The 27,034-nt window shown below is 37.8% G+C and overlaps 3 protein-coding genes across 3 annotated transcripts; 2 read left to right on the top strand and 1 right to left on the bottom strand.

Annotated features, from left to right (window-relative positions):
* Positions 1-352: 352 nt before the first annotated feature.
* On the bottom strand, positions 353-22,892 carry Rat1 (5'-3' exoribonuclease 2 Rat1). The gene is made up of 17 exons (XM_070671247.1): positions 22,675-22,892; positions 22,352-22,479; positions 22,016-22,127; positions 21,766-21,939; positions 21,399-21,561; positions 20,855-21,315; positions 20,311-20,517; positions 20,086-20,226; positions 19,789-19,958; positions 19,498-19,666; positions 19,331-19,420; positions 19,076-19,232; positions 18,285-18,513; positions 17,996-18,202; positions 17,721-17,800; positions 1,713-1,924; positions 353-1,410 (listed from the first exon to the last, which is right to left on the bottom strand). Exons 1-17 carry the CDS (start codon positions 22,747-22,749, stop codon positions 1,309-1,311), a joined length of 2,877 nt encoding a protein of 958 aa, XP_070527348.1. The 5' UTR covers positions 22,750-22,892; the 3' UTR covers positions 353-1,308.
* A 140-nt stretch (positions 22,893-23,032) lies between these two features.
* Hspbap1 (HSPB1 associated protein 1) lies at positions 23,033-24,945 on the top strand. The gene is made up of 4 exons (XM_070671248.1): positions 23,033-23,534; positions 23,628-23,941; positions 24,040-24,406; positions 24,494-24,945. The coding sequence occupies exons 1-4, from the start codon at positions 23,331-23,333 to the stop codon at positions 24,854-24,856; spliced, it is 1,248 nt and encodes a 415-aa protein (XP_070527349.1). The 5' UTR covers positions 23,033-23,330; the 3' UTR covers positions 24,857-24,945.
* A 153-nt stretch (positions 24,946-25,098) lies between these two features.
* LOC139111130 (esterase OVCA2) lies at positions 25,099-26,402 on the top strand. Its single transcript, XM_070671249.1, has 5 exons — positions 25,099-25,363; positions 25,426-25,588; positions 25,675-25,869; positions 25,989-26,129; positions 26,260-26,402. The coding sequence occupies exons 1-5, from the start codon at positions 25,337-25,339 to the stop codon at positions 26,400-26,402; spliced, it is 669 nt and encodes a 222-aa protein (XP_070527350.1). The 5' UTR covers positions 25,099-25,336.
* The last annotated feature ends 632 nt before the right edge of the window (positions 26,403-27,034 follow it).

The raw sequence follows: 27,034 nt of genomic DNA, 5'->3' as shown, positions 1-27,034 counted from the left end.
AGGGACAATAACGAAACCGCGATAATGTCTAAAGAGTGGCGAGACGCGTTTTTTTTTTGTCTTTGTACTGGTACATGGCGATTTACAATTGTTGTCTTGATTTAACACTTAATCGATCTGAAAAATCTTATTAAACTAAAAAGAATTAAAGTTAAAATTATACATAACTTAAAAACAGATGGCAAGAATTTTTTTTATTCACCTGCAAATTATAAAAAGAAAAGAAATTTTTAATCAAGGTATATTAATTGTAAAGAAAAAGATGGATGATATATTGAGATGGTTGTAACTAGGTCAAGGAATGTAAGAACAAGTGTGAAAATTAATGGATGCTTAATAATCGTTAAGCAACTTTCATTAAGGAAATATCATATATATTTCAATACAGAGTGAGAAATTCCAAACGTCTGTTTGGTCATTCGCTTTCACATTGATATATCGTTACATTCTAGCATTGGGTTTAGTATACGTCACCGCGCACTGCAGCTTCGTATACCAAACTCGATGCAATGACGCTTGTAGATCTAATTCAACCAATATTTCACTGCATTAGCCATTAATATATAATCCACAAATTATATATTCGTCAACGTACCCGTTCTAATTATCAGATTCAATGATCCTATTGACTACAATTATAGTGATTACACGATTACATTCAGTGATCAAGTGCCAAAAATGTTCGTTTAAGTTAGAATTAAACGAAATAGGCTCCTATATCTAAATACAAAAACAAAAGTGATCTGATAGGAGTATTACGCGTATATTCGAATTTTCCGATAAATTGGAATGTTTTAGAATAAAAAGTTTAAGAATATAAATATTAATTTTCAAATGAATAAGGTTTAAGTAAAATGTACTTTAATGAAATTATCGTTCTACTATCTTAAAAAAATTAATATTTTAAATTAACGACGTTAGTCGTTGATACAAACTTTCAGAATTTAATCAAAGTTTGTTAACGTAGTCGTACTATTTCAAATTAATATTTTAAAAGACTCTGTAATAAACTAATTTTATTTCTCAAATAAAATTGTATTAAAAAAAAAACGTCTGTTGCAGAATTTGGAATGTAGCACTCAAAAAACGCAGTGATTGAACACCGATAGTCACGCTTTTATTGCACCGAGTACTCCAACTTGCCTCGCTAAACTGCTTTCGAATTAACGCACTCTCTTAGAACGCGTACTTTGACAATTATTCTTAAATCTTACCTAGACAATTATTATGCGTGGCGATTCTTAGCAGAAATCGTTCTTAACTATTACGTGATGTACGACAAAATTAGTCGGCCACTTACTTAAACGTTTACATCGTCCGTCGCCATCCATCTCGGTGGCCTCCTCCACCCCCACCTCCACCTCCACCACCACCTCCTCCACTACCTCCTCCTCGAGACGAGGAGTAATTCTATAACATGAGATAGACAACATCTCGATTAAATTTATCGTTCTATTTGAATAATGCTATTTTTTTTTTTTTTTTTTTTTTTTTTATACCGCAATTTAAGTCACTTTTAATTGGCAAATAAAATTAATTAAAAATTCTATTTAGATTAAACGGGTAGCGTTTGACATTCGTCACATTTTCCCTGATTTTATCACTTTTAATTAAAGTTTTTTAAATGTATGTTAATTTAATATTTTTTTATTTAATAAATATAGTATCAAACCTCTAATAATAATATTAGTTGTAATGAAAATGGAACATACCCGTGGACTATGGTAGCCATGCTGTGCACTCTGGTAATTGGCACCGCTCCGTTGAGATTGCTGGCGATTATCGTATTGATTACGATAATGTTGATACTCCGAGGATGGATAATTCGATTGGCGCATACCATAACCAGATCCCCACGGCCCACGCATTTGGCTAGACCCAGCGCTGCTGTAACCGTACCCCGATTGATAATCGCTCCGATAACCTGAAAACAAATGTACATTAGTACGGTACGTTAAGTATCAACGGGAGGGGGAGAATCGTGCGTAAATTATTTTTACTAAATATATTTGTGCATATGAAAACAGGCCGATCGGCAATAAAGGCCCCCGAAAAGTATATCCGGCTTAGGATTTAATCCCTTAATAAATATTGCCACGAATTAGTTGCTTCGAGAACGAGCAGTTATTCTCAATAATTAACACGGGGCACGCAAAGGGGTAGGGAAAAGGGGGTTGACGGACGCAATATAGCCGCCCAGATGAATGGGAGCGTGCCGGCGCGTGTCCCTAGTTCCCAAATAATATGCAGCGTGCGTAGGACTTGGCAACGTCACTGGATAAGCACTCGCCCGCGCCGTGAAACGTCATAATAGCGCTACCAGACCCGTCGTTAATAAGGGATTTTCGAAAGCGCACTTCGGGGAAGGGGGCAGGAAACGCGGTATGCATGCCTCGTCAGTGCTTATCGTTTTCGATTTAAACATTTCCAATATCGCCGTCCTCGAAATGTCGGATCACTTCGCGCACTCTCTCTCCTCTCGCGAGTTGATAAAAAAAAAAAAAAAAAAAAAAAAAAAAATTGGTAACGAGATGTAATAATCGCGCTGACAAAAGAACAAAACAGCGCGCGTCGTCGGGCCGATTCGGGACCTTGAATATTCATAGCTCTCGAACGAGATTCGAATTGCGAGATGATCGCTGCTTTATGGTTACGCCAGCAAGGGGGAATCTGAAATAAGAGAAAGCATCGCGTTTGTTTGATGTGTCGCTACCGGTGGAAATCGAGTTTTAATTGAATGGACTGCGCGCACGAGGCACATACGTGCTTGAATTGATTAATAAGCGGAGCTCACTCTGACTTAACTTTCGGTTATTCGATTACGTGGTAACGCAAACGTGTAAAATCAGAGAGCGACGATGGAGAACGTGAAAATCGATTGCGAAAATGTAAAGATTGACCGGAGGGCTCGCGAGGAGGCACCGCCAGCCGAGGAACACTTTACGCGTATTGTCCGGCAATTTCTGCTTCGTCGCTTTGTCACCGTACTATGTGCTTCGATGCCAGCAGCATCCGCGCGAAGTGGCGTAACTCTTTAACCCTCGGGATTCAGTGGCCGTGCGTACAAAGGCTATCACTGACGCACGATAATCGCATAGTTTGGCGCAATCGAGCTCGTAATAGGAGTCGGCAAACACCGATATCATCGGAGGGGCAATCTCACGCGTTTGAATACCAGTTGTAGACTCCGGCCGTGTCTATTCAAGAGAGAAAGAGCGAAAGACGCGACGACGACGACGAGAGGAAGAGAAAATATGTTACCCTTTCGCTTCCACCTTCCATCCTTTCCTCTCATTCTTTCGCGGCAACAATAACATCCCCGTAGATTCTAGACGGCCCGTGCCTAACGATTCCGACCCCCAACGATAATCCTCCCCCACAGCCTCCGATAGGGGAAAGGAAGGAGGGTTTAACAGTTTACACGTCGGATCATCCCTAGTTATTGTTGCGTTTATGATAATAACGCACCGCTGCAGCCGGTTCGCGTTCGGTTGCTCCATTCGTTTCACCCCATCGCGAACCTCAGATACGTAATTAATTAGATCTCTAACATTCGCCAAAATCTCTTAAATATATAAAAAAAAAAAATTTTTTTCAAGATTCTTTATCGAGGCGCAAAATCAAATATATTTACGCGATACGTTGCAGACTACTATCTAATTCGATCAAAGTCGAGGGGAGACTATTTTTCCGTGTCCTACATAAATATAATTAACGATATTCAGAGATAAGAAAATAGACGTTTGTCCAAAATAAATAATCGGTGTGCCTACGACTCTCGAGAATTATTAGAAATGAAGAAAACAGGGCGCGGGCAGTTACGAGACGCGGAACTTCCGCCCGGTTTGAGCTGGAAGCTCGAAATTATATTGGAAACCAGACGGAAAGGTATCGCGCCCGAGAAAGAAAGACGATTCGTTCATATGTACGTATACGTGACGTGCTACAGTGGGTACCTCGCTACTCGCTATGGGTATTGGATTGGATTGGATTGCCGCGTCAGCAGTACAAACACTCAAAACCTCGATGTGGGTCGGCCTCTCCCGTTCCTGTTTCAAACTGAAATTACACTTTCCCGTCCACCACGTTCGACCTGCCACAATATATAGCTGGTGTTTTCCCCCTTGGCTGCATCTTTTGTCCATATCGAGCTTATAAATGGCATTCGCGAGTCTCCCGTTTCTCCAATAATGAACTTGTCTTTGCGCACAGTTTTTTCAAGCGTTTATTTTATTGTACGATTTCTACTTCAGGTTTACGAATTTTTATCCTCTTTATAAATAAAGCCATATTTTTATTTCACGATTTCTCGATTGGATCGACAAAAATAAACGGCGTTTGAAAAGAAACGGATGTGAAACGAAAAATTCGAAACTTAAAAAATATATTCCTGCTTCTACATATAAATCAATTTGTCAATTTACAACAAAAGTATAATATAATACTATATGCGAGAATATATCTTTTACTTTTATCTGGAATAAAAATTAGAATTAAACCCCCGCAATAAATATTCTAACAAATTAATCGCGTAGAAGAGACTTATTCTCAATAATTAATACGAAAAAGACACGGAAAAAAAAGAAGATCTAAACCTTGACCTCCGTTTTTTTTTTTTTTTTTTAGAAATCGCCAACCTTTTCCTTTTATGTACACATTATTCCTATGAAAGCAATTCCCTCCCGATCTTATATGCTTATGGTGGGTGTAAGTAAATATTGTACAACATGTGTAAGTAAAAGGCGTAGGCTACATAAACGGTCTCTTCTTTCTCTCCACCTTGTCCTCTTTTTAAGCAGAAACATCTCTTATCAACGAGAGACGTGGGAGACGGAAGACAAGTTGATATATATTTTTTTCTTTTTTTTTTTTATTCTCTATCGTACGCGATGAACAAATTATTAATTGCAATTTCTTACAGTTGGTCGCAAAAATCGTTGGAATGCGACGCATTTGCGGTAATTACGCTGCTTATCGCGCATAATAATTATCTACTCACTAATTTCACACGACGGAATTCGACCGGTGACGCTTGTTCGCAAGAAGAAAGTAAAAGGGGTGACGGGAGGAGAGCGAAGGGGGAGGAAACCCGCATGTACGAGCTACCTGGCTGTAAGAACAATGCGTGCACGTTTCTCCCCCATAAAACTCAGCACCCAATGGTACAAGATGGCGCCACCACCAGGCCAAAGTACCACTCGGGCGATTTCCGGTGGCTTTGTTCCGCCCACCACTCTTGCAGAGCACGAAGCGGGAGAAGACGAAGAGGAAGGGGAATGATCGATGAAACACGTACTGAAGGCGCGCCTTTGAAGCAACCGCGTGCTCGCGATGCGTGTGCGCAAAATATAAAAAAGGCTTTTTTCTTTATAAAGCCAGTTAGTCAAATAGGCAGTGATTTTTCCACTGCGCTTCTTAATGCATCTCCACCCCTCCCGCCCGAATCGCTCCCTGCCTCGCGACAAAAGCCTGTCCTATTCCTCCTGATTTTCCGCTTCATTTTCGCTCGTTCTTCATTTTACATTTTATTGTCACTGTTTTCTCCAAATTTTTTCGTACAAGTGTTCGTCGTAGGAAAGAAACTATCCGGCTATGACTCTGAGATTCTTACTTTTTTTATTTCTTCCACCCTTCTCTCTCAGCAACGGCCGGGGTAATGGAGGCCCTCTCGAAAGAGCAGTTCCTCTAGCGCCTCAACGAAACGAAACGAGAACCAAGGCGGCATTTACTCCCAGCAATTCGCAAGGTTTCTCTTCACTTTCTTATTATCTTCTCCCTTTTCCTCGCACGTTTATTTGCTTCAGATAAAAATATAACCCGGAATAATGCACATGCGTGTTCTCTTTTAGACTATTTATTTAATTTATTAAGAGCAGCTTTTCTTTAGCGAAAAAAAATTTTATTTCGCAAAGACAGAGCGTGAAAATGTTACCGTATGCTTCGGCCACAAATTTATTGATCCCCTCGTTAAAAATTACGTGTCAATTTTCGAATGGAATCACGAAGAGCCGGAATATATTGAAATTACGTTGATCGAGGTATCCTATGGGTGCATGTTTATTTCGATAGACGACAATCCGACGATAACAATTTCAAAACCCTGTATCTGCTAAATGTTCGGCCGTTTGTCGAAACAATTCAATCTACGCCTCGATGAGCTTTGGGAATCAGCGAAACCGAAACTCGAGTGCGGAAAAGCTCCGATTTCCAACCGGCTCGTGAGTATTCAGCAGAGCTTTCCAATTGGCGTTTCGATATCGATGACTAGACGAGTCCCGCGGTGGCACGAAAGAGACGGACGGAGAAACCACTCGTTCCCGTTCGTTTCTGTGTGACCGATTCTATCCACATTTAGCGTATACGCTTTGCTGCAGGCGTCCGTTAAAGCGGAAATACGCATAATTATTATGTCCGAGTTCAGATCCGAATTATATATTTTGTATCTATTTAGGTGAAACGGCTAAAAATCGTTTAGGAAAGCTAGATCGCTAAAGCCTCGTTTCTCCGATGCTTCTGCCCGACAAAATCTCTTTAATCGTAAAAGATCGAATCGAATAATCTTTCCAAGTCTCAACAATCAAGTGCACGTAGATACACGTGTATTAACGAGTCTATGTATTATTAAAGATACCGAACTTTCAACTTGGAAATTTCGTCGATTCGCCTCAGCGACGCCGACGCCGACGCCGACGCCGACGCGACGCGGTTTTGCAAGCGCGAGCATTTCTGCTCGAAACGTTTTTACCTCCGCGACGCGAGACATTCGAGATGGAGAGCAAAGGGATGCGAGAGGCCGAAAGACGGCAGAAGAGAGCGAGACAAAAAGAGGGAAGATCAGAGAAGGAGGAACACTTGACCCTCTGCTTGGCTGCCTGCCGCACACAGCTGATCCCGATGCTGCGCCAGCGAATCCCGCCGTCGCGCGACGTGCGTTAATAAACGTATCGAGAGTGTGTTGGTAACTTGATCGTCCGTGCCCTCTTCCAGTTTCTCTTCCTTTCCGCTTTACTTCTCTCCAACTAATTCCTTCCTCCTTATCACTCCCCGCCTCCCTTCTCGCCGTCTCTCGCCAACAGTTTTCCGCTCTGTCTCTCTGCAAGTATTCTTATACTCGTACTCAAAGTTCTCCACGATCGTCGATTCACCCGGCTCATCTTTTCCAATTTTGTTCTGCCTTTCTATCTGTCGTTAGGTAAATCCTAAGCTCTCGTCTTCGTTTCGAATTCAACAACCAATTCGGAATGCTGTAACGCCCACGTGTGTTCGCGATTCGTTGCCTGCTCTGAGAAACTCTGATTGCGCAGAGATTAACGTGATTGACACGTTTTTATTTAGATTGTATGTAACGCGACAAGTGATTAAATCTCGGAAGACTTTATTACAAATGCGTGACAATTTTTACTGAAATATTGTAAACAAAATAAAAACAAAAAAAAAACAGTCACCCTCGAGTTTCGCGCGGTCCTTCCGACCGCTCTCTCGTTTCATCTCGCGCTGTATGCGCATGTAACCCCGGAATATATTATGCGAGTACACAGCTAGATATGTACGCGAACACCCACACAATCTCGTAATCGACGCACATTTATAGGGGAGAGTTGCGAGAATGGGGCAGGCGACGCGCGAGTAACGTGTTGACTTTCGCGATCGTGCTCCTAATTTATTTACCATTTTACAGGAGGGGGGGAGTCGGATTTTTTTCCGATCGTCAATCACGACGATCCTGGCTTTTAAATATCAGAGACCGCTCGAATTTCATCTAGCGCTACTATTTCTTTCAACGATTATTACGAACGAATGGTCAATTGCGTTAGCGTGGACAAATAAAGAATGACCGATTTTAATTTCAACTCCCGCGCGATCTTGACTTTTTTTTCGAAAATGGCTGGATCTGCAAAATATTCCGCAGCTGATTGCTATCTCCGACTCGATTCGCTTATCTCTCGCGGCCGAACGAGGGCGAGCTGCGAATGCTCGCTGGCGAACGCGAAAGAGACACAACTCGGTGGCAGCCGTGTCAGAGGCGACCAATAAATTTATCGAGCGGGTGTTGGCATGGAGACTGCCGGACAGAGCTCGGTTGGATGGCCCGGAGGGCGATGAGAGGGCACTCGAGAATCCTCCATGAGACCGTCACGGAGAAATTGGAGGCAGCCACGGCACCCATGGCCTAGGAGATGGGACGGAGGGAGGAGGAAACGTGTTCGAAGGTAAACTGTACGTAGGTGTGCGGAAGGGAGACGGTGGGCCCGAGCGGAAGTGGGACGAAGAAGAAGAGAAGGAAGGATATCGATTCCTCGCGGTGATCCAATCAACGATGGCGCCTTATCTGGCGCCTTCGCCCGCGTTATAACTTATCTCCCGGCGGTGACGTGACACGTCCCATTTAGCGTTAAGCGAATAATTTTTAGTTTGCCTGCATAATTACAAGTAACAAGCTCATAAACCGTGAAATTCAACGGCAGTCCGAGCAGCAATTTAAAGAACAAAATATAAGTATCTTACGCCAAATGCTTAACGAATATTAGTCAAGAAATTATTCAACAGTTGATTAGTTCGCAGATAATTTTCTCTCCTAAACTTTGAGACATAATCATGATAATATTTCGATAGTTCGAATTACGATAGGATCGGCATAGACTTCAAAACAGCCCGGAATAATATTATTTTATAAAACAAGAGAAGTCTCGTAAAATTCGAGAGAGACGGGCAGTGAAAATCAGACTAAAATAAAATAAACTAAAACTCTAAACTAAACTAAAACTATATAAAGTAAACTGAAAACAAGATTAAGCTTACTTTAAAAGATTTATAACAGACTTCGGATGATTGCGGAGTACGTTTTCTCGCTAAACGTTAACGTTAAATGATATTTAGCGATAGAAATTTTTTCCATGTCAATAAAAATTAGAAAATGTTTCATTAAAAAGTGAGTATCTCGTGAGAAATTTTATTCCGATAATCTGTGAAATAACAAATATTACGCGACGTAGCTTTTCAACGATTTTTCGCTTAATATTTATGCGTAAAATTACGCGAGACGGCGGCTGTCAATTTATGCTTCGCGCATTTATTACCACGGAGCCAATATTTTTGTTGTTTATGACAGAGCAAAGCGAATATCGGAAAAATCCGGAAAATGCGGAAGCATTGGGGGAGGAAAAGGGAGAAATATATTCCCGTAGTTAGCTACTTGCCCGCTCTCCAGATCAAGCCGATTGCGCCGTTCAAATCTCGCTGTCGTTGTATCGGTTTTTAACGTAATGGCGTCCAGGAAAAAAAAAAAATACGACGCGCCCCTACATTTCACGAATATTAGAATCTATCGTAACAAACGTGATAAAGAAAATGCGCAATTAATTAATTAATTTTGAGATAAGTAAGCTGCAAAATAATTCCGATTGATATCTTTCTCGTTTCTATTATTCGTTAATTTTTTTTTAATTCCGAAATTTCTAAAGCAAACTTTTTCAAGTCCCAACAATGTTGAGCAAACGTTTCGAAGAACGGTCAGGCAAATATCTTCATTAAAGAAAAAAATGTGAAAGTTCTCGCACCTGAAGTAGCCCGTATTGGGTACAGTTACTACAAGAGACTTCTCTATCCCGAGGATCGCGATTAGGTGATATCTGATCCTATACATGATCACTTCGTAAAGTAAACGAGAAGGGCACGCGGACGGAACGAGGCTGAAGAGTCGCGGGGACGGCGCGGAGGATCCCGAAGAAGCAAGAAGAGCGTCGCAAAGGTGGCTGTCCGACAAAAGAGGAGAAACCGAGGAAGAAGGAAACGAAAAAGAGGGCGAACGATAAAAAGAGAGAAAGCCGATGGAATGGACGAGAAGAGAAAGAAGAGAAGTAGTGGAAAGACAAGACGTCCGTACAGGCCCGAGTACATTGAAGAAGAGGAAGAGGAAGAGAATGGTCCTTGTGCAGCAAGGACCCCGGGATACCAGCAAAGAGTATCCTAGAATTGTCGAGAATACTTCACTCCCATCGCCCTCTTTTTCGTGCCCTTCTACGGTTCCCCGTTCCCTCTCTCTTCTCAGATTGTAAATATGCCTTACTCTGTCCCATCAGGATTTATTCCTCGCAAAAGGAATCGTCGTCTCTTATAAACGCTACATCGCGATGGGGTACCGGCATCGGGGACGTTCTCTCTCTCTCTCTCTCTCTCTATCTCGAGCGGACTTAGGCGCGGCGCGTTTCTTTTTCCCTTCTCTTCCACCCTCGTTTTATGCGCCGCAAGACTTTGGTACGGATTGCGAAATCAAGGGCTCTCCGAAAAGTCTAAAGTAGTTGACGAGTAGGTGCGTGCAGAGGTCTCGGCTTCATCCGCGCGAAATATCGTTTTTCGTTGGAAAAAAAAAAAAAAGTCACGTTTCGTTTCTCTCCTCGTCGTCATTTAAGAGAGAACGTAGATAGCGAACCGCGGTAGAAATGTCGGAAATGTAGGTGGAAGGAAAAGGAATCTACTTTCGAGGATTCCGCGTTCGGCCAATAAAATGCGGCCCGTCACACACGATCGTTAGTCAGGTTCTTGAAGACACGAAACTGGATCCTTCGGGAATGGGACGATAGGTCAACAAGTCGAAAAGACCGAAGTTCAAACCAAACTGAAGAGGCCTTCACCTAGCCATAGACTTGAAGAAATCCGATACGATTTGCGAGATTCCGAACCGTATCATAGATCTCAAATTTTTTCAAGTGTGTATTTATGCGGTATTTCACACTTCTAATAGCAAAAGAGGCCAAAAATCATGAAAGTATCATAAAAAAATGTAGACAAAAAATTAACAAGTTATTTAAAATATCTCTTAAAAATAATTTGACGTAAAAATTATTTACTTTTTTTTTTTTTTTTTGTGTAGCAAAGCGCGACTTTTGAGTCACTGTACGTGCATTTTTATGATAAAAAATGAATTTTAAAACCATTGAGGGAAATGGCATTGTTCAGACAGTTTACACGTAAAAAAATCGCTCACCGTGGCGGCGCCAATAAAAATCCGATTCGCCGGATGATCCTCGCCGTTGGCTACGAGAAGGCACAATAGAGGAGATTGAGAGAGTGGTGAAAACTGAAGAGCGGGCGGGAGAAAAGGAAAAGAAGTCCCGAATTCTTATCCACAATCCTTGTTCCCTCACTTCGCGCGGAAATGAGGTGGAAAACCGCACCCTCCTGGGCTCGACTCACCTTTTCTTTACTTTTCAGGAGGATACCAACGTCGAATTTCGAGCACTACTGCGGTTCCCCGATATTTCAAACGTGTCCGAATCACGGAGCGGGTTCTCGAGGCAACCGAGCGCGAGAAAATTGTACCAAACTACAAATGAAAAAGGAACGTTCACGGAACTGAGATTCCGCTTGCAAGAAAAATGAAGAACGCGAGAATGGAAGATAAAATATTACGAGAAACCGTATTTTTTTTAAGGGAAAATGTCGTAGTTTTTTTTATATGAATGGAAAATGTACATACAAACCGCGATAAATTAGCAATTAAACGTTCAATAGCGTGTAAACTTTTTTTTTTCCATAAAAAGTAAAAATTAAATTTAAAAAAGTTTTAAGAGAAGAGAGCCTTTTAATTTTCCGAGGGAAGCATTTTCGGACGTATGGCCGCAAAATGTTTTTACTGAAAATGAAATTTCCTATTCGATTTCAAGCTAGAGTCCTCTCGTTTGGTTAGTACCCTGTAGAGTTTTTATCGTGGAAACGAGTGCGCGTACCACGAGGGGCGCGAGAGCTCGTCGACATTTTTGAATTAATCTCATTCGACTGCTCCCTTTATGCGGTAGCTCTCCCTCATATATCCCGTGGCGAGTCGTTCCTAGCCGCTTCGTGGCTCCAAGGTTAATTGAAACGAAAACGAAAAAGGAAAGAGGACGTCCAAAGGAAAAAGAGAATATCTAAAGAAACGAGTTAACAGACAACGATAACGACTTTTTCTTGCGATCGGCGAATTTTTTATCTATATCGCAAATCAACGTGTAAAACTTGAGATTTTCTAACGTTAATAAAAAAAAAAAAAAAAAAAATTGTTATCTAAAATAAAAATAATAAGTCACGAACGACTGTGTGAGAAAGATTTTTCCGATCGCGTTCACACAATAACAGGTAAAAGACAAAATAAATTGAAATAGCCAGGTTAAAGCAGAAAACGATTGTCACATTCAGTTCGTCCTCACAGTGATTGTAGTATCGCGACGTTTGTCCGGTGCCGAAGCCTCGGGATATCACGAGGAGGCGAGGGTCGCGAGAGAATAAAGAGAAGGAAATTAGGGTGCGGAACAGGTGTACCGCTTGATCTAGAAGCAGGGTTGTCCTTTCATAGTCTCTCGGATATACGGACCATTTACTTTTATGCGGTATTACGCGCGAAGAATCGAGAGGAAAGGCCCATTCACGTAAACCGGCTAAACGAAACGCAATCTCGATCCTCTCCCTCCTTCTGTTTTTCATCTTCGAAACTACAACCTGCCGTCTCTCATCTCAAACTATGGTAAACAGTCAATTAATTGTCAAAAGCATACGAGTTAGATAACGGGACGTAATTCAAAGACAGGACAAAACTTTAAAGGCTTTAATTTCCGATTAGCCGCTGAAACTGACCCGTCACGGTATACAAATCGAAATTGTGCTCCGATATTGGGACGTTCTAATAGAATTTCATGCTTATCGAGAATTGAACGTGTCAAGGGAACCGAATGGAGGGGGTCTTTTCTGCCGGACGCAAAGTTCAGTCAGGCGTGGAATTGATAATCAAAGCAACCCCGCTAAAGATCAATTGGAGTAGTCTGTTAAGTTCGAACAGCATTCCATACGATATAGTTAGATATCATTATCTCGGCTAAATAGTTGAGAATTTAAAAAGAGAAATATATTTTTTTACAATTGCGGTTTTAAAATAAACTCCATTTTACCCCGTATAACTTTAATGCGATATACAAATTTCTATGACAGCTACTTCATATCTTTTTAACGCGCAAGTCAGTCGCACTGCGTCAATTTTATCGATATTGCTACGCATACAAATTATTTCTCTAATTTATAAGAACTAAACGTTATAGAAGGCGCGTCGTTTACTTTTGTTTTTACGTTAAAAAAAAATTATTTTAACTCGACAAGATTTTCGCGAGGGTCCTGCGTAAAATTCTGCCGTTGGGCGTCGGTAAAGGTAACTAATTTATGAAAGCGTGAGTTTGAATAGAAATTTAGTTGCTTCTCTAGAACGTTTTCATGCAGATTTCGAATCGCGATGAAGTCACGGATACTCTCTTCCCCTCATTGTGACCCTGTCGCACTCTTAAAGATAAAAAAAAAAAAAAAAAAATGTCATCTTTGACGGAGCAGAATAGAAGTAGTCGCACGTATCCTTAAGTGACAACGGTGCTTCTATACTAATGAGGCGCGGCGTAATTAGTGAGACTGTCTACCGGGTGGAGTCTTCACAAGAGGGCAGATCCCTCTCAACGCCCTGAGTCGCTCACTCACCCTTTCGTTCGTCACGCATCCTCGACCCGCACCGCGATGTCTTCCAGAGAAGGGAATTCATTATCAGTTAACAAAGATAAAAATGTTTTCTCACAAAAAAAAAAAAAAAAAAAAAAATGAAAAAATTCCAGACATATTTTAGACTTTTGAAATAAAACAGATTTCAACATAATGAGTATCTTGGCGTTCTACGATTAATCCTTGCACATAAATCGCGCGCAAAGAGTTAAAATCGAAAGTGCTAGTTTTTTTTTTAAATTAAAATCATTAATTGATACGGCTATCGCGCAAACAAAATAGCTGACCCTCAGCTCTCGATAAACTCTGACGAATTTCACCGAGGGTTCGCGTTTCCGACGGTGGTGAGTTTTGCGAAAGGGGCGGGAAGGCCGATTTAGAGCACAATGCGGCTCAATGCCGAGGAAATTAGCCGCGGCGCTGCCGGTGACGCCCGTCACCCCCACACCACAGAAAACAAGCTTCATGCCTTATGTCCCGTAGAAGCACACTCCGATATTATCACCCCCTATCGACTAATTTATATCGCGTTAAATATCATCGCCAATAAGCGATGCGTGATTGCCGAGATACGTCACATTTCAGCTGATCTAAGCCACCCTTTCGTTATTTAAATTTTCGATAAAGAGAGTGCCCTAATATTTTTTTCTAATGTATAACAAAAATATTCCAATAAAAAAATGTAAAAGGCAAAGAAAAATCCAAAAGTCGAAAAGAGAAACTCATGCACGTAATCGAAATTAAAAAGCATTGAATCGAAAGATACTAAAATATTGTACGTGACATAATTACACATCTGAAGAGAATAACTGTGCGAGATGAGACACGCAATGAGAGATTGGAGATATCGATAATGTTGGTCAAGTATTTATTAGCCGTGAAATCGTGCGTAATTAGTAATCAAAATGCGAATCCAATGCTATCGCGAAGCGTACGTCTTTCTCTTTAAATAAAAAAAAAAAAAAACCAAGTCAATGGCGATTAAATTTCCGCCTGTCTTTTGGCGTCAAGGATTATTAAATGTTCCTCTCATCGCCGTCTCGAAGTGAGGGTCAAAAGAGAACCGTGGACATTGACTGTCTGCCAAGATTCGAGGGATAAGTTCGTCATTGCACGCGTAGGTGAATGGAACCCGTCTTTAATGGGGATCCCATGATGCGCAGGTAGATAAACGTACCGTGAATAGGCCGCGGGACTGAATGAATGGTTAAAGAAACGGCAGAAGAGAAGACGCGCACCTTTCGCTCTGTCTCTCTTCAGCTCGCGTCTCTTTTCTTTAGGAATTTTTCACGCGTGCACTGCACTTACGCGTTTGATATATCCGTTTTCCGGCAAGTTAACGCTAAAAGCTACGCTGCAATAACTAATTTTCGCCCCAGCTTTCCCGGTCTCGTAAAAATACAGATTCATATGAAAACGCCCAACACCGAATAGTTGCATAAAACGTAAGTATATGTATAAAAAGTTGATTCTTTTTTTCGTGTATAAAATATCATTTAAAAAATGTAATATTTATCAAAAGTTATACGTTATTGAATAATTTATCAAAGGGTTTTTTTTTTTTTTCGACAGATTTTCCAATATTTTTCAATATACATATTCTAATCACACATAAATATGTAATCATTGATTCGTTGGTGAAAAATTTAATACATAATAAATATCGATTAATTTCGCTTTAAAAGATCTTAAGATCTCGCGGATTCATTACGCATACGTCGCGAAATATAAGGAAGCGATGTATCAATAGGGCTAAGGAATAATTTTCGAGAACTTTACTGGTTCAAGATGGACAGTATCATCAGCGTTTCTGTCGCGGTAGCTGTACAGATCCGGAGACTTGTCTTATGCCCAGTCTCTACACAATTCGAGCCTCTGCTGCTGGCTGCTGCTGCTGCTGCTACACGAGTGTTTGCAGTCCACTCGAAACCAGTCCCAGACGAACAGTCGCGCGTGTGTGTGCGTACGAATGTGCGTGCGTGCGTGCGGAGAGAGAAAATGGATGGGAGATGAAAGTAGACGAAGATATAGCACCGACAGCATTGCGAGACCAGAAAGGTTGCTTAATTTGTCTAACGAGGGCTCCCTGCACCTGTCATCTGGACACGGAGATGGACGAGCGGACAAAGTACGACCATCCCCAATCGACTGAGCCCCGTCCTTCCCCGGGAAGATACCGTTTACTTGTTTATTCGCTCGCCTACGTCGTTTCGCTACTTCAACATCGTCGGATTGCGCATACCGGGTTAATAATGCACAACATGTTTACGCCCAACGTGCAACAAAAAGTTCAAGTATAAGAACGCCGACTGGAAGCTACGTAGCGATTAAGACTGATACGTTACTATTAATAAATAAATCTTGGAATTACAGTTGATCATATTTCATATTAACGATGTGATAATTAAAAAGATGCCTTTACAAAATTTATTATATTTTTTCAACCTACATCCCTCAATGTTCGAGACACTGATACCTGTTTTAATATTCTACTTAATCTTCTTTTAATTAATTTCTAATTAAAAATCTTTTATATTTAGCTGTTTAATATTTTGGAAGCTATTTTAAAGTTAGTAAGCTTGAGATATATTAATATAAACTATTAAAGTAACGAAAGTCTGCGAGGAAAAAGACTCTAGCTTCTTGCGTTTTTCGCGGAAAAGCCCATTTCCTATCCTAGACACTTACTATCTCGAGGGTTCGCGCTTCTGCCTGTGCGTGGCATTTACTCCCCTCGGTAAATCAATCACACACGTTCTTACCCTATATATAACGTTTTGTTTTTATGTTTACGCGTGGGACGACGATCGGCGGTAGAATCAAGGCGTAATGAAACACAAAAATAGAGAACAGCGTGTAAGAAAATCCTATACGTGATACCGCGAATAAAATAATTGTTATAAAAAGTTTAACGACGGTTTAATAATAACATGTTCAATCGTAGGATTATAACGAGGAATATTTTCCGTCGTTCCTGTGAGAATCTTGGATATTACAGCAGCTTTTGTAAGCGGACGTATCGGGGAACGCGGCAAAGACGAGAGAAAATCGGAGAGAACGCGATGCACGGGAGAAGGGGAGGAGGCGGCACGATGGTAGGGCACGTCCGCTAATTGGATAATTACGGAGTGCGTCGCGTTTGTTTTATAATTGGGCGAAACCGGGGAACCGTCGCTGCCTCGACGTGCCAAACAACAAAACGGCCGGAGTCACGCTCTACGTGACGAACTACCCTCGAAGCTAATCCAGGGACCCGAGGGTCTCTCGGCTTCGAGGCCCCTGCATCCCCCTGCGCTCATCCCACCCTCGCCGGTTCGTGCCTTTCGAGCCCTCCGCTCCAACAAACGTCAACCACCCTCTGACTCGCCGCCGATTCATCGTTTGTCCACCTACCAACGGTTCACCACCACCGCCCACCTTCGTGACACGAACTGCGCGACGTGGGGCAACTCATCGCGCTTTCCTCTTTTCCGATTTTACGAAGAAACAAAGCGGAACGTAATTTAGATCCCGATCAATCGATATTCCTTTAGATATTATTTTAAAGACATTTTTCTACATTAGTATTTTAAGAAAAAAATTAAGTTTTATTTACAATAAACGGAGAAATAAACTTGAAAGTAATTGATGAAAGAAAAAAATTTGATAAAGAAGCTAATATCAGCGATCTATATCAAGTAATTTTGTTAGCCGTATATTTCAGTTAACTTTAATTAAATAAAAAATAAAATTCAAATATGAATAAGAGGAGCAATGAAAATTATGCTCAACTTTGATCGGGAACGCCAAGCCCGAAGAAAAAAGTCGCGTGCGTGCATTTTTAATTCGACTCTTTTAATCTCGGTATTGTCAGAAGAACAAGGGGTAAAACAAGTAGGAGAAACTCTGCTCCCAGTTAGAAAACGATTGACTAACTGATTGCGAAACGCTCTTTCGTTAGGGTCGCAACGCCAGCCCTACCTAACCCTTCAATTTAATTCCTTCCTTTGCATTCTACGTAAACACGTCTCATGCACCGCCTAACATAAAAAAAAAATCCTAGACGAGATATCTGTCGCGATAAAAAACGTTAAAAAATATTTATCGCGAGATCACCTACTAAAGAATTTATTGTCAAATATACTTTTCATTATTTCTTTCGTCTTCAATGATTACATTTTATGTGTGATATAAAATACAAGACGCATGCATATAAAAATGAAATGACTCACCATGATACGGCTGGTATAAATTGACAGGTGGAGGAACGTTTGCAAATGATCCTGATCTGCTATTGTGGTTCATATGATGACTGAAAAAGAGAAATTTGTTTAAAATTTTTTTATATTACTTAAATTCTACATTTGTACAATAATATCTTTTATTACGAGTACGTATATTAAATATTAATTTATTAGAACATAAAAAAAGAAAAGATTTTAGATGTAGTAAGTTACAATTTGTCACTAAAAGTGACAAATGTAAATGAATAATTAATTATACTTACTCGAGCATTCTGTGTCCTGCTTGTCCTAGAGAAGCCGACTGCGTAGATCGAGTAAAACCAGTTTGCGGTACCCATTGACTTCCGTTTTTGCGATTCATTGCTTCAAAGTCTTGTGGTTTCAAGACACGCGGAGGCTCTTTGGCTCCCTTTAGCTTGCGAGCAAGGAAAATATGATTGCTGCCGTACATTGGATCCTTGAACTTGATACTGGAAATAAAGGAAAAGATACATTAAAAAAATTATGTCTTTTATTTTATCAGTTTAATTTAGGAAAGTAACGTGTACGAACCAGTATACTTTGTTGTTCCTAACCGGCAGACCTCTCACCGGTGACGGTAGCGTACCTCCGTCGCTTATACAATCATCTGACAAGAGCACAGTGCCTCGCATTCCTTCGATACTTATTTCTACTTCCTTGTCGGACTCTACGCGATTCGTATATAGACCTTTTATGAAGTCATAACCCTCATTCTCTATTCCGACGTACAATCTATCGTTGCCGCGAACGTTTCTTTTTTCTAGAAGAAAAAGTGCAATTTACGACACAACTACAAACACATATAAAAGTGAATGTTGGTTATATTATCTCGCACCTCGATTTTAACTTAAAACTAATCCTTTTTTCGTAATAATTACTGCAAAAACCTTGGATAAAGATTCGTTGCACAAGCTCACGATGTTACAAAGGCTCCTGCGAGACTGCGATGCAGATCACGATGATCTGCACCTCTAATTGGTTAATTCATATTCTTCGCTCTGATTGGTTCTTCAAGTCCAATCGAGTGTCACATGATTCGATTTCGCGCCTTGGTAACATTGTGATATTAACAAGTGAAGCTCGAATTTACAGGTTACTTCAGGCGAGCGACAAATAAAATTTATATATAATAATATATTACATATCTTGATATGTATAGTATAATAATATTGGGCAGCATATATAAATTATCTATTTAATGTCTCAGTAATGAAATATCATATACCTATGCATATGTTTGCAGTTAATCCTCAAAATATCGCTAATTATTTAATTCGCATGATAGAATTAATTTTTATTAAAGAAACGTTTGTATCACTTACTTTCTGCTTCTGTTAAACAGTCGTAATAAGATGCCAAAGCTTTAAATAATCTTTTCTCGTCGACAAATGGAAGCAAAGCTACACCTTGCCAAGCAAACTTCTTTCCATTCAAATCAATTTTAAAATCTTCCGGATAAAAGTCAATGATTTGTGATTTCTGTAAATAAATATAGAAATGTTAAAAAAATTACTAAAATAAATTTACATACCATTCTTCCTCTCTTTTTTTTTCTAATTGTAATAAGTGTAACGCACTGGATCTGTCATTAATTTCGCCCACGGCTCTGGTACATGCTTTCTGCTAGCAGCAGGAAAAACACCCATCAATTGTTCTAATGGACGAAACTGTAACAAAATATCATTGTTATAAACACAGATTTAAATAATGTTCATATTTTGTGTAGAAAATTTGCAATACTTACTGGTTCAGTGTCCTTTTCAAACTCTGTAGAAAGACCACCGATATTAATAAAATCGCTTGCAAATGGTGCATAATGATATGGAAAATACCATCGCCATGATGCACAACCTTGATAATAATATCGTAAAACCCAACATAAGCCTCGAACGTATTGCAACGCGACATTATTTCTGCAAGCATACAAGTAAAACTAATATTAATATAAGATCGTGTAAAATTTCCTGTAAAAGTTTTGTTATCGAAATAAAAAATTATAAAAATAATTATAGTTTTATTTCTTATATTATATTACCTAAATGCAAGATTATCAGGAGATACGTCGAATTTAGATTCATAATATCGATCTTTAAAACCATCTTCCCAAAGCCGCACTTCATCGTGCGCCTGATCATCGTCTGAATCATCAGTCGCTGAAACTTCATCGATTTTACGTTTCTGTCCTTTACTTGTGTTCCCCTTATCCTAATAACAAATTTAAAAACGTGAAATAACCATTGTACTACATATAGACGCGAATGCAATAAAAAGACTTGAAAAATACAAAAATGTAATTGTATCCATTGATGTTTAATAAATGAAATATAATTACCTCGGGTGTTAGCATGCTTTCTAAGGCTTGATTAGCGTTCGTTTTTTCAGCAGCATTCGTATTATAGTTTCTACCTAGTACACGCATTTTGAAAGCTTCATAACGAGCATTCTCTATGGGTTTTACTTTTTTTCCAGGAACCTGTATAAATAAAAATAAGTATTGAAAGATAAAGCTCACAATATCAATAAAATTTTGTTTAAAAAAATTTTAATTAAATCTTACAGTGGGTGCAAATTGGCCTGCAGGAATCCACATTGGTTTAAAATTACTAACAATTTCATTTCTTTTCTTTTTATCTTTCTCGCGTTGTTTAAAAGCCAATTCATTTTGTTGCCTCTTTTTAAAGATTTCATCTTCTACATCACCGAGATCTGACATTATTAATTGTACGCGATCTAAATTAACATCACCGCTATCTGTCAAGAAACCCTGCAAATTAAAAGAAAATTACTTTCTGTAAAGAACATTTTTTATTAAATTAAATTAATATTTAATAAAATTATTTTCATATTAATCGAATTAAATATTACATATAATTACTAATATTTTTAGTATTTTCAATAGTCCAAAAATAATTAACACAGAAAATTTAACACTTTATTATATATTATACAAATAAAGAATTTGTAAAATGTATCTTTTAACTCTGCTTTAAACATAATTATTTAATAGTTATACAAAATATGTTAAAAGAATTAAATTTTTTTTATCAAAGTTAATAGAGATATAATTTTGTATTAATAATTTTATAAAAAATGTTACATACCCCTGTTTTATACACTGCTTTTTTATATAAAGCAACAAGTCTGTCAATTGCGTTTTCTCTAATTTCCAAAGAGGGAAGATGCGGTAAAAAATCATTTCCTACGAAGAAACACATAAACACCCAATCATCGAGAGCTCGATCAAAATCATATTTGAATGGTAGGTTTGGCATATACAATTCTCTTTCTAAGTATTCTCGGAGAACGTTTAATCGTACGAATATAAACTGGCATTCGGATCCGTATGTATTTTCCTCTGATTTCTGATTTGGTTCCGCGCCCGTACAATCACGCATTTCATGCCCTAACTGACCACATATATCGCATGGCTTTGGCTTGTTTGGTTTAAATTCTTCACGAATAATAGTAAAATTAGGTTCGTGCGTAGCGAGGCCTAACATAATTAAATCAGCATCCGCTCCACATAAAACGTGTTGCGTATTAGGATCATGATCGGGTTGTGCTATAACATAAAAAATATTAATTTCGTATTAAAAAAAAACTGTGTTGGCGATACATATAAAGTAATTTTATATACAAACTCACCTCTTTGTCGCCGTATAAAATCCATTATTTTATGTTCTCCTTCACCAGGAACATTAGCATCACTTAATATTACTTTAATATTCCTCCAACCTGGGTCATTATTTAAACGCTCATGAATGTAATAATGTAAGCATGCTGATAATCTTGCCATAAACGGTGTGCCCTAAAATATAAAACTTGTGTTAGTATAGTATAGTACATTATGCAACTGTACAATTAAATACACAAATCAATATTTTTTTAATCATAAGCTGTAATAAAATTTTATTTATTAAAAAGTACAAACAATTATAATTAAAATTAACAAATAATTTAAATTGGTTAATACACATTTTATATTAATTTATTAAGCTTTATTGTTACAAACCGGTGTAATACAATTGCTATCAAAATGTGCTTCTTTTGGTTTTTCTGGTGGTAAGGATGCTCCTTTGAGAACCAACTCTGAACGTATCCTTTCTATTTCATTGATTTTTTCTGATGTTTCTTTAGATGCTCGAAATCTTCGAGATCTTTGTTGATTCATTTTAGCTCTGGGAGCCTATACAACAATGTGATGCATGTGCATTAAAATTTCATTAAAAGTTTGATTTTCATATATTCATATAAATACTTACAACTCCATCAATTGCCATATAAAGCAATTTCCTTGGTCTAACAATACGAAATAATCGATCAATACATTCAAAAATAGCTTCCATCATTTCATCCTCATCCTTAGGAGCTGGTCTATATTTTATTCAAGCATAAAATCTCATTAACACTTATTTATAGATTAATTTTTTTTCGAAATTAAAGACATTATATTTAATAGAATTATTATTTGTATTATATGTCAATCAATCTTTGCAACATTTTGTAATTTTTTCTCGAAATTAAAGACATTATATTTAATAGAATTATTATTTGTGCTATACGTCAATCAGTCTTTGCAACATTTTGTTTATACTTACTTATCCTCAGGATGTGTACAAGGGTGTATTATACCGTTCATGTCAAGATATAAATTATCAAATTCCACCCCATTGGGATTTGGTTCTGCCGAATTTACAGGAATGCATGTTCCATCTGAGGATATTGACTATGAACACAAAATACCAAAATTTTATAAATCTTCTAAACCACTGGATTGGAAGAATATCACTAAAATAAACTGTTAAACTTGGGCAATAAAATTATCTATAAATGTAAGTTTATCAATAATAAATTCCAAAGAACGAGATGTAACTTAAGAAAAATACGTAAAGCAAACGGGAACTAAGGAAATCTAACCTACCTTTTGCTCGACGCACTCGACGATTACGGAGGGATATTTTCGGCTTAGCCAACGAAAAAATGCTGGGACACCCATATTTTGTTCAAAGTTCACTTGATAATGGTACAAAAATGTTTAATAATCGCAACACTATCGTGGCATATTAAATCAGCTGCATTAATGCGTACATACACCACCTAACCTGTACGAACAAAATGGATACTTGCACTCTAGGAGGAGAGCGGGAGTGACGAATGAACTAGTGCAAGAAGTGCACGTACACTAAAGCCTAGCACACAAATTGTATCTACCAATCAGATGCAAGAGTTCACTAAGCGATCAAAACAAGCGATGAAAACATAGCAGGCGTTAGCTTTGCGTTGCGGTAGAGTGGGGGTACAATTCCAGCTTTGCTTAGCTGCGTGAAATCGCACCTTTAATTAGAGTATCGTTGAGGTTATTACATATATTATATTACGAACGAGATAAGATCAAAATTTACAAACAAAATTATCTCTGGAAAATAAATCAGAATCAGTAGATATGGTGTTTCTGTGCAGTTCGAGATATTGCGTGTAATTTCAGTCGATGATTTCGAAGCACCGACCATCGAAACTCAATCGAGCTGAAATACGTGATTAATTTTCACACTTGCATCTTAGAAAATAGTGAAAAATATGAGTCACCACTTACAGCCGTTGGAGGAGATTCTGCGGGAGGTTCTACCGGACCTCCAAGAACCTACATTATTTCAGAATATGTTGCGAAATTATGACGGCTCCTGCGACTGGAAATTACTTCAATGGAGTTTGAAAGATTTGGTCGAAAAGTTCGGTGACAAAAAGTTACCATTTCGTGTTGGAAATCATAATAAACGCACAGTGAGTTGTAATGACACATTTGTTATATTTCTATTTGACAATTCTATTTATCAATGATTTTATTAATAATTTTGATCAATCTATTTTTACCAGTGTGTTCTTCAGCATCATCACTGGTGTGTGAGTCCTCCTTTGAAACCTGTACAGTTAACACTGCAAGAATTTATTGACTTGCAAGAAACCAAGCCGAATAACATGTGGTATTATTGTGACTACAAGCATATAAAGGAATGGCTTGGTGACAACACAGAAATTATAGATTCTTTTAATTGGCTTAAGTTTGGAATTGATAATGAGCTTGGAAAAGATGGAATGCATTCAACTATTTGGATTGGAAGCAAAGGTTCACATACAGATTGCCATTGGGATACCTATGGCTATAATTTAGTAGCACAGATACATGGCAGGTTTGTTTTTTTAATAGTTTGTATTTCTTTAACTGCTTGCTTTGTTTTAATGATGTTTTTTATTTCTTTATTTTTTATTGCATCTGCTGTGTTTTTAGGAAACAGTGGTTGCTTTATCCACCTAATGCTCCTTTAATACCAGTAAGACTTCCTTATGAGGAATCAACTGTATATAGCAGATTTAATATTTATTGCCTAAGTGAAGAGGAAAAAGATTGTTTGTTAGATATACCAGATAAACCAAAATTGATAACTCTAGAACCTGGAGATGTTTTGTTTGTACCTAATGGCTGGTGGCATTATGTGGAATCTTTAGACCAGGTCAATGTGAGCGTCAATATATGGGGAAAATTGAAAACAGATAGTAGAGCACGAGTTGAGGAAGCTCTGGTTAAATTGATTATAGCCAAAATGGGAGATTATAATCAATTCCCTAATAAATTAACTACATTTTATACAACAGAAGTAATTTCTTTTTATTTTAAGAAACATTAATAAAAATTAATTAAATGTAGATAGAATTTGTTTAATTTATGTTATTATTTTTAATAGGTTGAATGTGCTGTTGTTGAACGCACTCAAGAAGAAGAACAGGAAAAAAAAGCAAAATTAGTTCCTGTAAAAATACCTGCAAAAAGAGCGAAACCTAAACCGCGAACTGCAGCTGAATTAGCTGAGGAATATCCTTATTATGTCAAATTATTACCTGATGCAAAGGAATCCGAGTTTAAAGAATTTATTGAAGAAAGGCGAAAAAGAGACAAGGAGAAATATCCGTCGGAAGAAACAAGCGCATCTGGAGATTATGTACCTAACCCTCAATATGATTCATTTTTTGAATCTCTCATTAATGCTTTATGTCATCCAGAGGTTATTGGTAAAGCAGCGAAAATATTGCTAGAGAGACATTATTAATAATTTGACTGAAGATCATTTGTTTAAGTGATTGATTTTCTAGTATGTAAATGTGACATTTAATGTGAAATTATATATATATATATAAATTTTTTTAATTCTTTTTTATTACATGCAAATCAATCATGTTGGTATTTTGTAATTATAAAAAACTTAGTTCTGAGGCCCTAAGCTCAACAGAGAAAATGTTAGGGATAGAAATGAGTGTTAAATATTAGGAAAGAAATTTGGAAAGTATTCTATTTCAGGATAAGAATAAAAAAATTCTAATAAACTAAAAAATTACGATTAAATTATTATAATATTTTAGATAAGATTCTAGCAAATAAATATTTTGAAAAGAATAATTAAGGTATCATTGCATTATTATATTCCTCCACATTGTAATTAAAGTGTTATGTCTGTCATGTACACAAGAGGAACTAACCTCTTTTATCATAAAGGTTACGCGTATCAGCTGATTATTTTTAAAGCCGAACGATGCTAACTGCCAAGTCGAAGTTACGGGTAACAATATATTATTAATTTATTACATATTAAATTTGTAGAATAACATGCTTCCCATGTAGATTCTAGCCCTTCACGGATACAGGCAGTCAGATGTAATTTTCAGCGCTAAACTCGGATCATTGAGGAAAGGATTCAAGAAAGAAATAGATTTTACTTTTATTAGAGCACCGCACAAAGTCCCGGCTCAGGATAAGACTGATCAGGAGGACGCGGATGAAAATGGTGTGAAAGAAATATTACAAAAATTATAATCTCGTACTGTTATTCTCGGTATCAATTCTGTTTATCTGATAAACTAATAACTGCAGAATACGGATGGTGGTTCAACACGGAGGATCATGTATTCAAAGCTACAGTACCTAGCGACTTGTGTGTGGGTTTCGACGAAAGTGTAGCCGCGATTAAAAAGATATTTTTGGAAGAAGGTCCTTTTGACGGTATATTAGGCTTCTCCCAAGGAGCTGCTTTCGTTAGTATATTATGCGCAATGAAAAAGAAGAGAGGTAGTCTACAAAATAATACATATTAATAAGACATATTAAAAAAATAAAAAATATGTATAAACAAATTTTAATACACATATTATACAAAAGAAATATGCAATTAAAATTTATTTTTACAGTATTACAGATCGAATTCAACTTTGCTATTATAATATCTGGGTTTAAGTCACTGTGTGCGTCACATGCACAGTATTATGATGACGAAATCGATGTACCTTCCTTGCATATTTACGGAGAGAATGATCAAGTCATTCCAACAGGTGTATAATCAACGGATTTAATATTATACTTTTACCACAAGAAATTTGATTTATTAATATAATAGCAATGTTAAATAATCACATTTAATGTTGCTTATTCAATGTTTAATTAAATTATTATTTTTTTCAGTAATGGCAGAGCAAATTAGTTGTCTCTTTCCGAATAAAAGAGAAGTGCGGCACGAAGGAGGTCATTACGTGCCGAGTAAAAAAGATATTTACAGGGATTTTGTACTTGAAATGTTTAAAAAATATAATAATTTAAGCAATTAACAATAATCTTATTTTATTACTGAATTTTATTCCATTGATCCAATCCTATCGGAGATAATGTAACTGTGTACGTGAATAAATAAAGAAAACGCCAAAATGGCTTTTTTAAAAAATAGTAAATAAAATTATGCAATATTTGTTTTCTTACATATTTTTGCCGTTACGTAGCAGATATTACTAGCGCGTGTTGTTACAAATCCTATCATAACATACCGTTAATAGTATTATAAAACTGTATAAGTTAGACGGTAATTAATAGGATACACTGTTAGAACTAAAGATCATTCGAGCATTGTATTTTACATTTATGATGTATTGTATATTAGCTCAGATCCAGTCTGCCTGATATGCCAATACAACGTGTAATTATAATTCCGACACTCGTTAGTTATACACCTTAAATACAAAAGTGTAATAGGTACTTTACAAAATATTGCATCTAATTTGGTTGCGCCTCGCGGCATAGGGAGAAATAAAACGCGAAGCCGAGGCAGGTGTATTTAATTTGAAGATATTAAAAAGATACTTTTAAATAATTAAGCTATACCTAACTTAAACGTAAGTCGAGGTATTTTTATCTTGCATTTTGACCATAACAAAACACTTACGTTAATTTTATAGCTATATAATTT

Source organism: Cardiocondyla obscurior, linkage group LG22, assembly GCF_019399895.1.
Source record: "Cardiocondyla obscurior isolate alpha-2009 linkage group LG22, Cobs3.1, whole genome shotgun sequence".
Lineage (NCBI taxonomy): Eukaryota > Metazoa > Arthropoda > Insecta > Hymenoptera > Formicidae > Cardiocondyla > Cardiocondyla obscurior.
The sequence above is the reverse complement of the archived record's forward strand: the minus strand, read 5'-3'. Positions and strand labels throughout refer to the sequence as shown.

Bases quoted from the DNA above. Each gene is read 5' to 3' on its own strand.
- Rat1 (XM_070671247.1), bottom strand. From the start codon at position 22,749: ATGGGTGTCCCAGCATTTTTTCGTTGGCTAAGCCGAAAATATCCCTCC. The intron at 19,667-19,788 runs GTAATATAATAT...GTATGCTTGCAG, and splicing joins CCTGATAATCTTGCATTTAG to AAATAATGTCGCGTTGCAAT. The intron at 1,411-1,712 runs GTATGTTCCATT...CTCATGTTATAG, and splicing joins ATGGCTACCATAGTCCACGG to AATTACTCCTCGTCTCGAGG.
- Hspbap1 (XM_070671248.1), top strand. From the start codon at position 23,331: ATGAGTCACCACTTACAGCCGTTGGAGGAGATTCTGCGGGAGGTTCTA. The intron at 23,535-23,627 runs GTGAGTTGTAAT...TATTTTTACCAG, and splicing joins GAAATCATAATAAACGCACA to TGTGTTCTTCAGCATCATCA. The intron at 24,407-24,493 runs GTAATTTCTTTT...TATTTTTAATAG, and splicing joins CTACATTTTATACAACAGAA to GTTGAATGTGCTGTTGTTGA.
- LOC139111130 (XM_070671249.1), top strand. From the start codon at position 25,337: ATGCTAACTGCCAAGTCGAAGTTACGG. The intron at 25,364-25,425 runs GTAACAATATAT...CTTCCCATGTAG, and splicing joins CTGCCAAGTCGAAGTTACGG to ATTCTAGCCCTTCACGGATA. The intron at 25,589-25,674 runs GTGTGAAAGAAA...TAATAACTGCAG, and splicing joins GGAGGACGCGGATGAAAATG to AATACGGATGGTGGTTCAAC.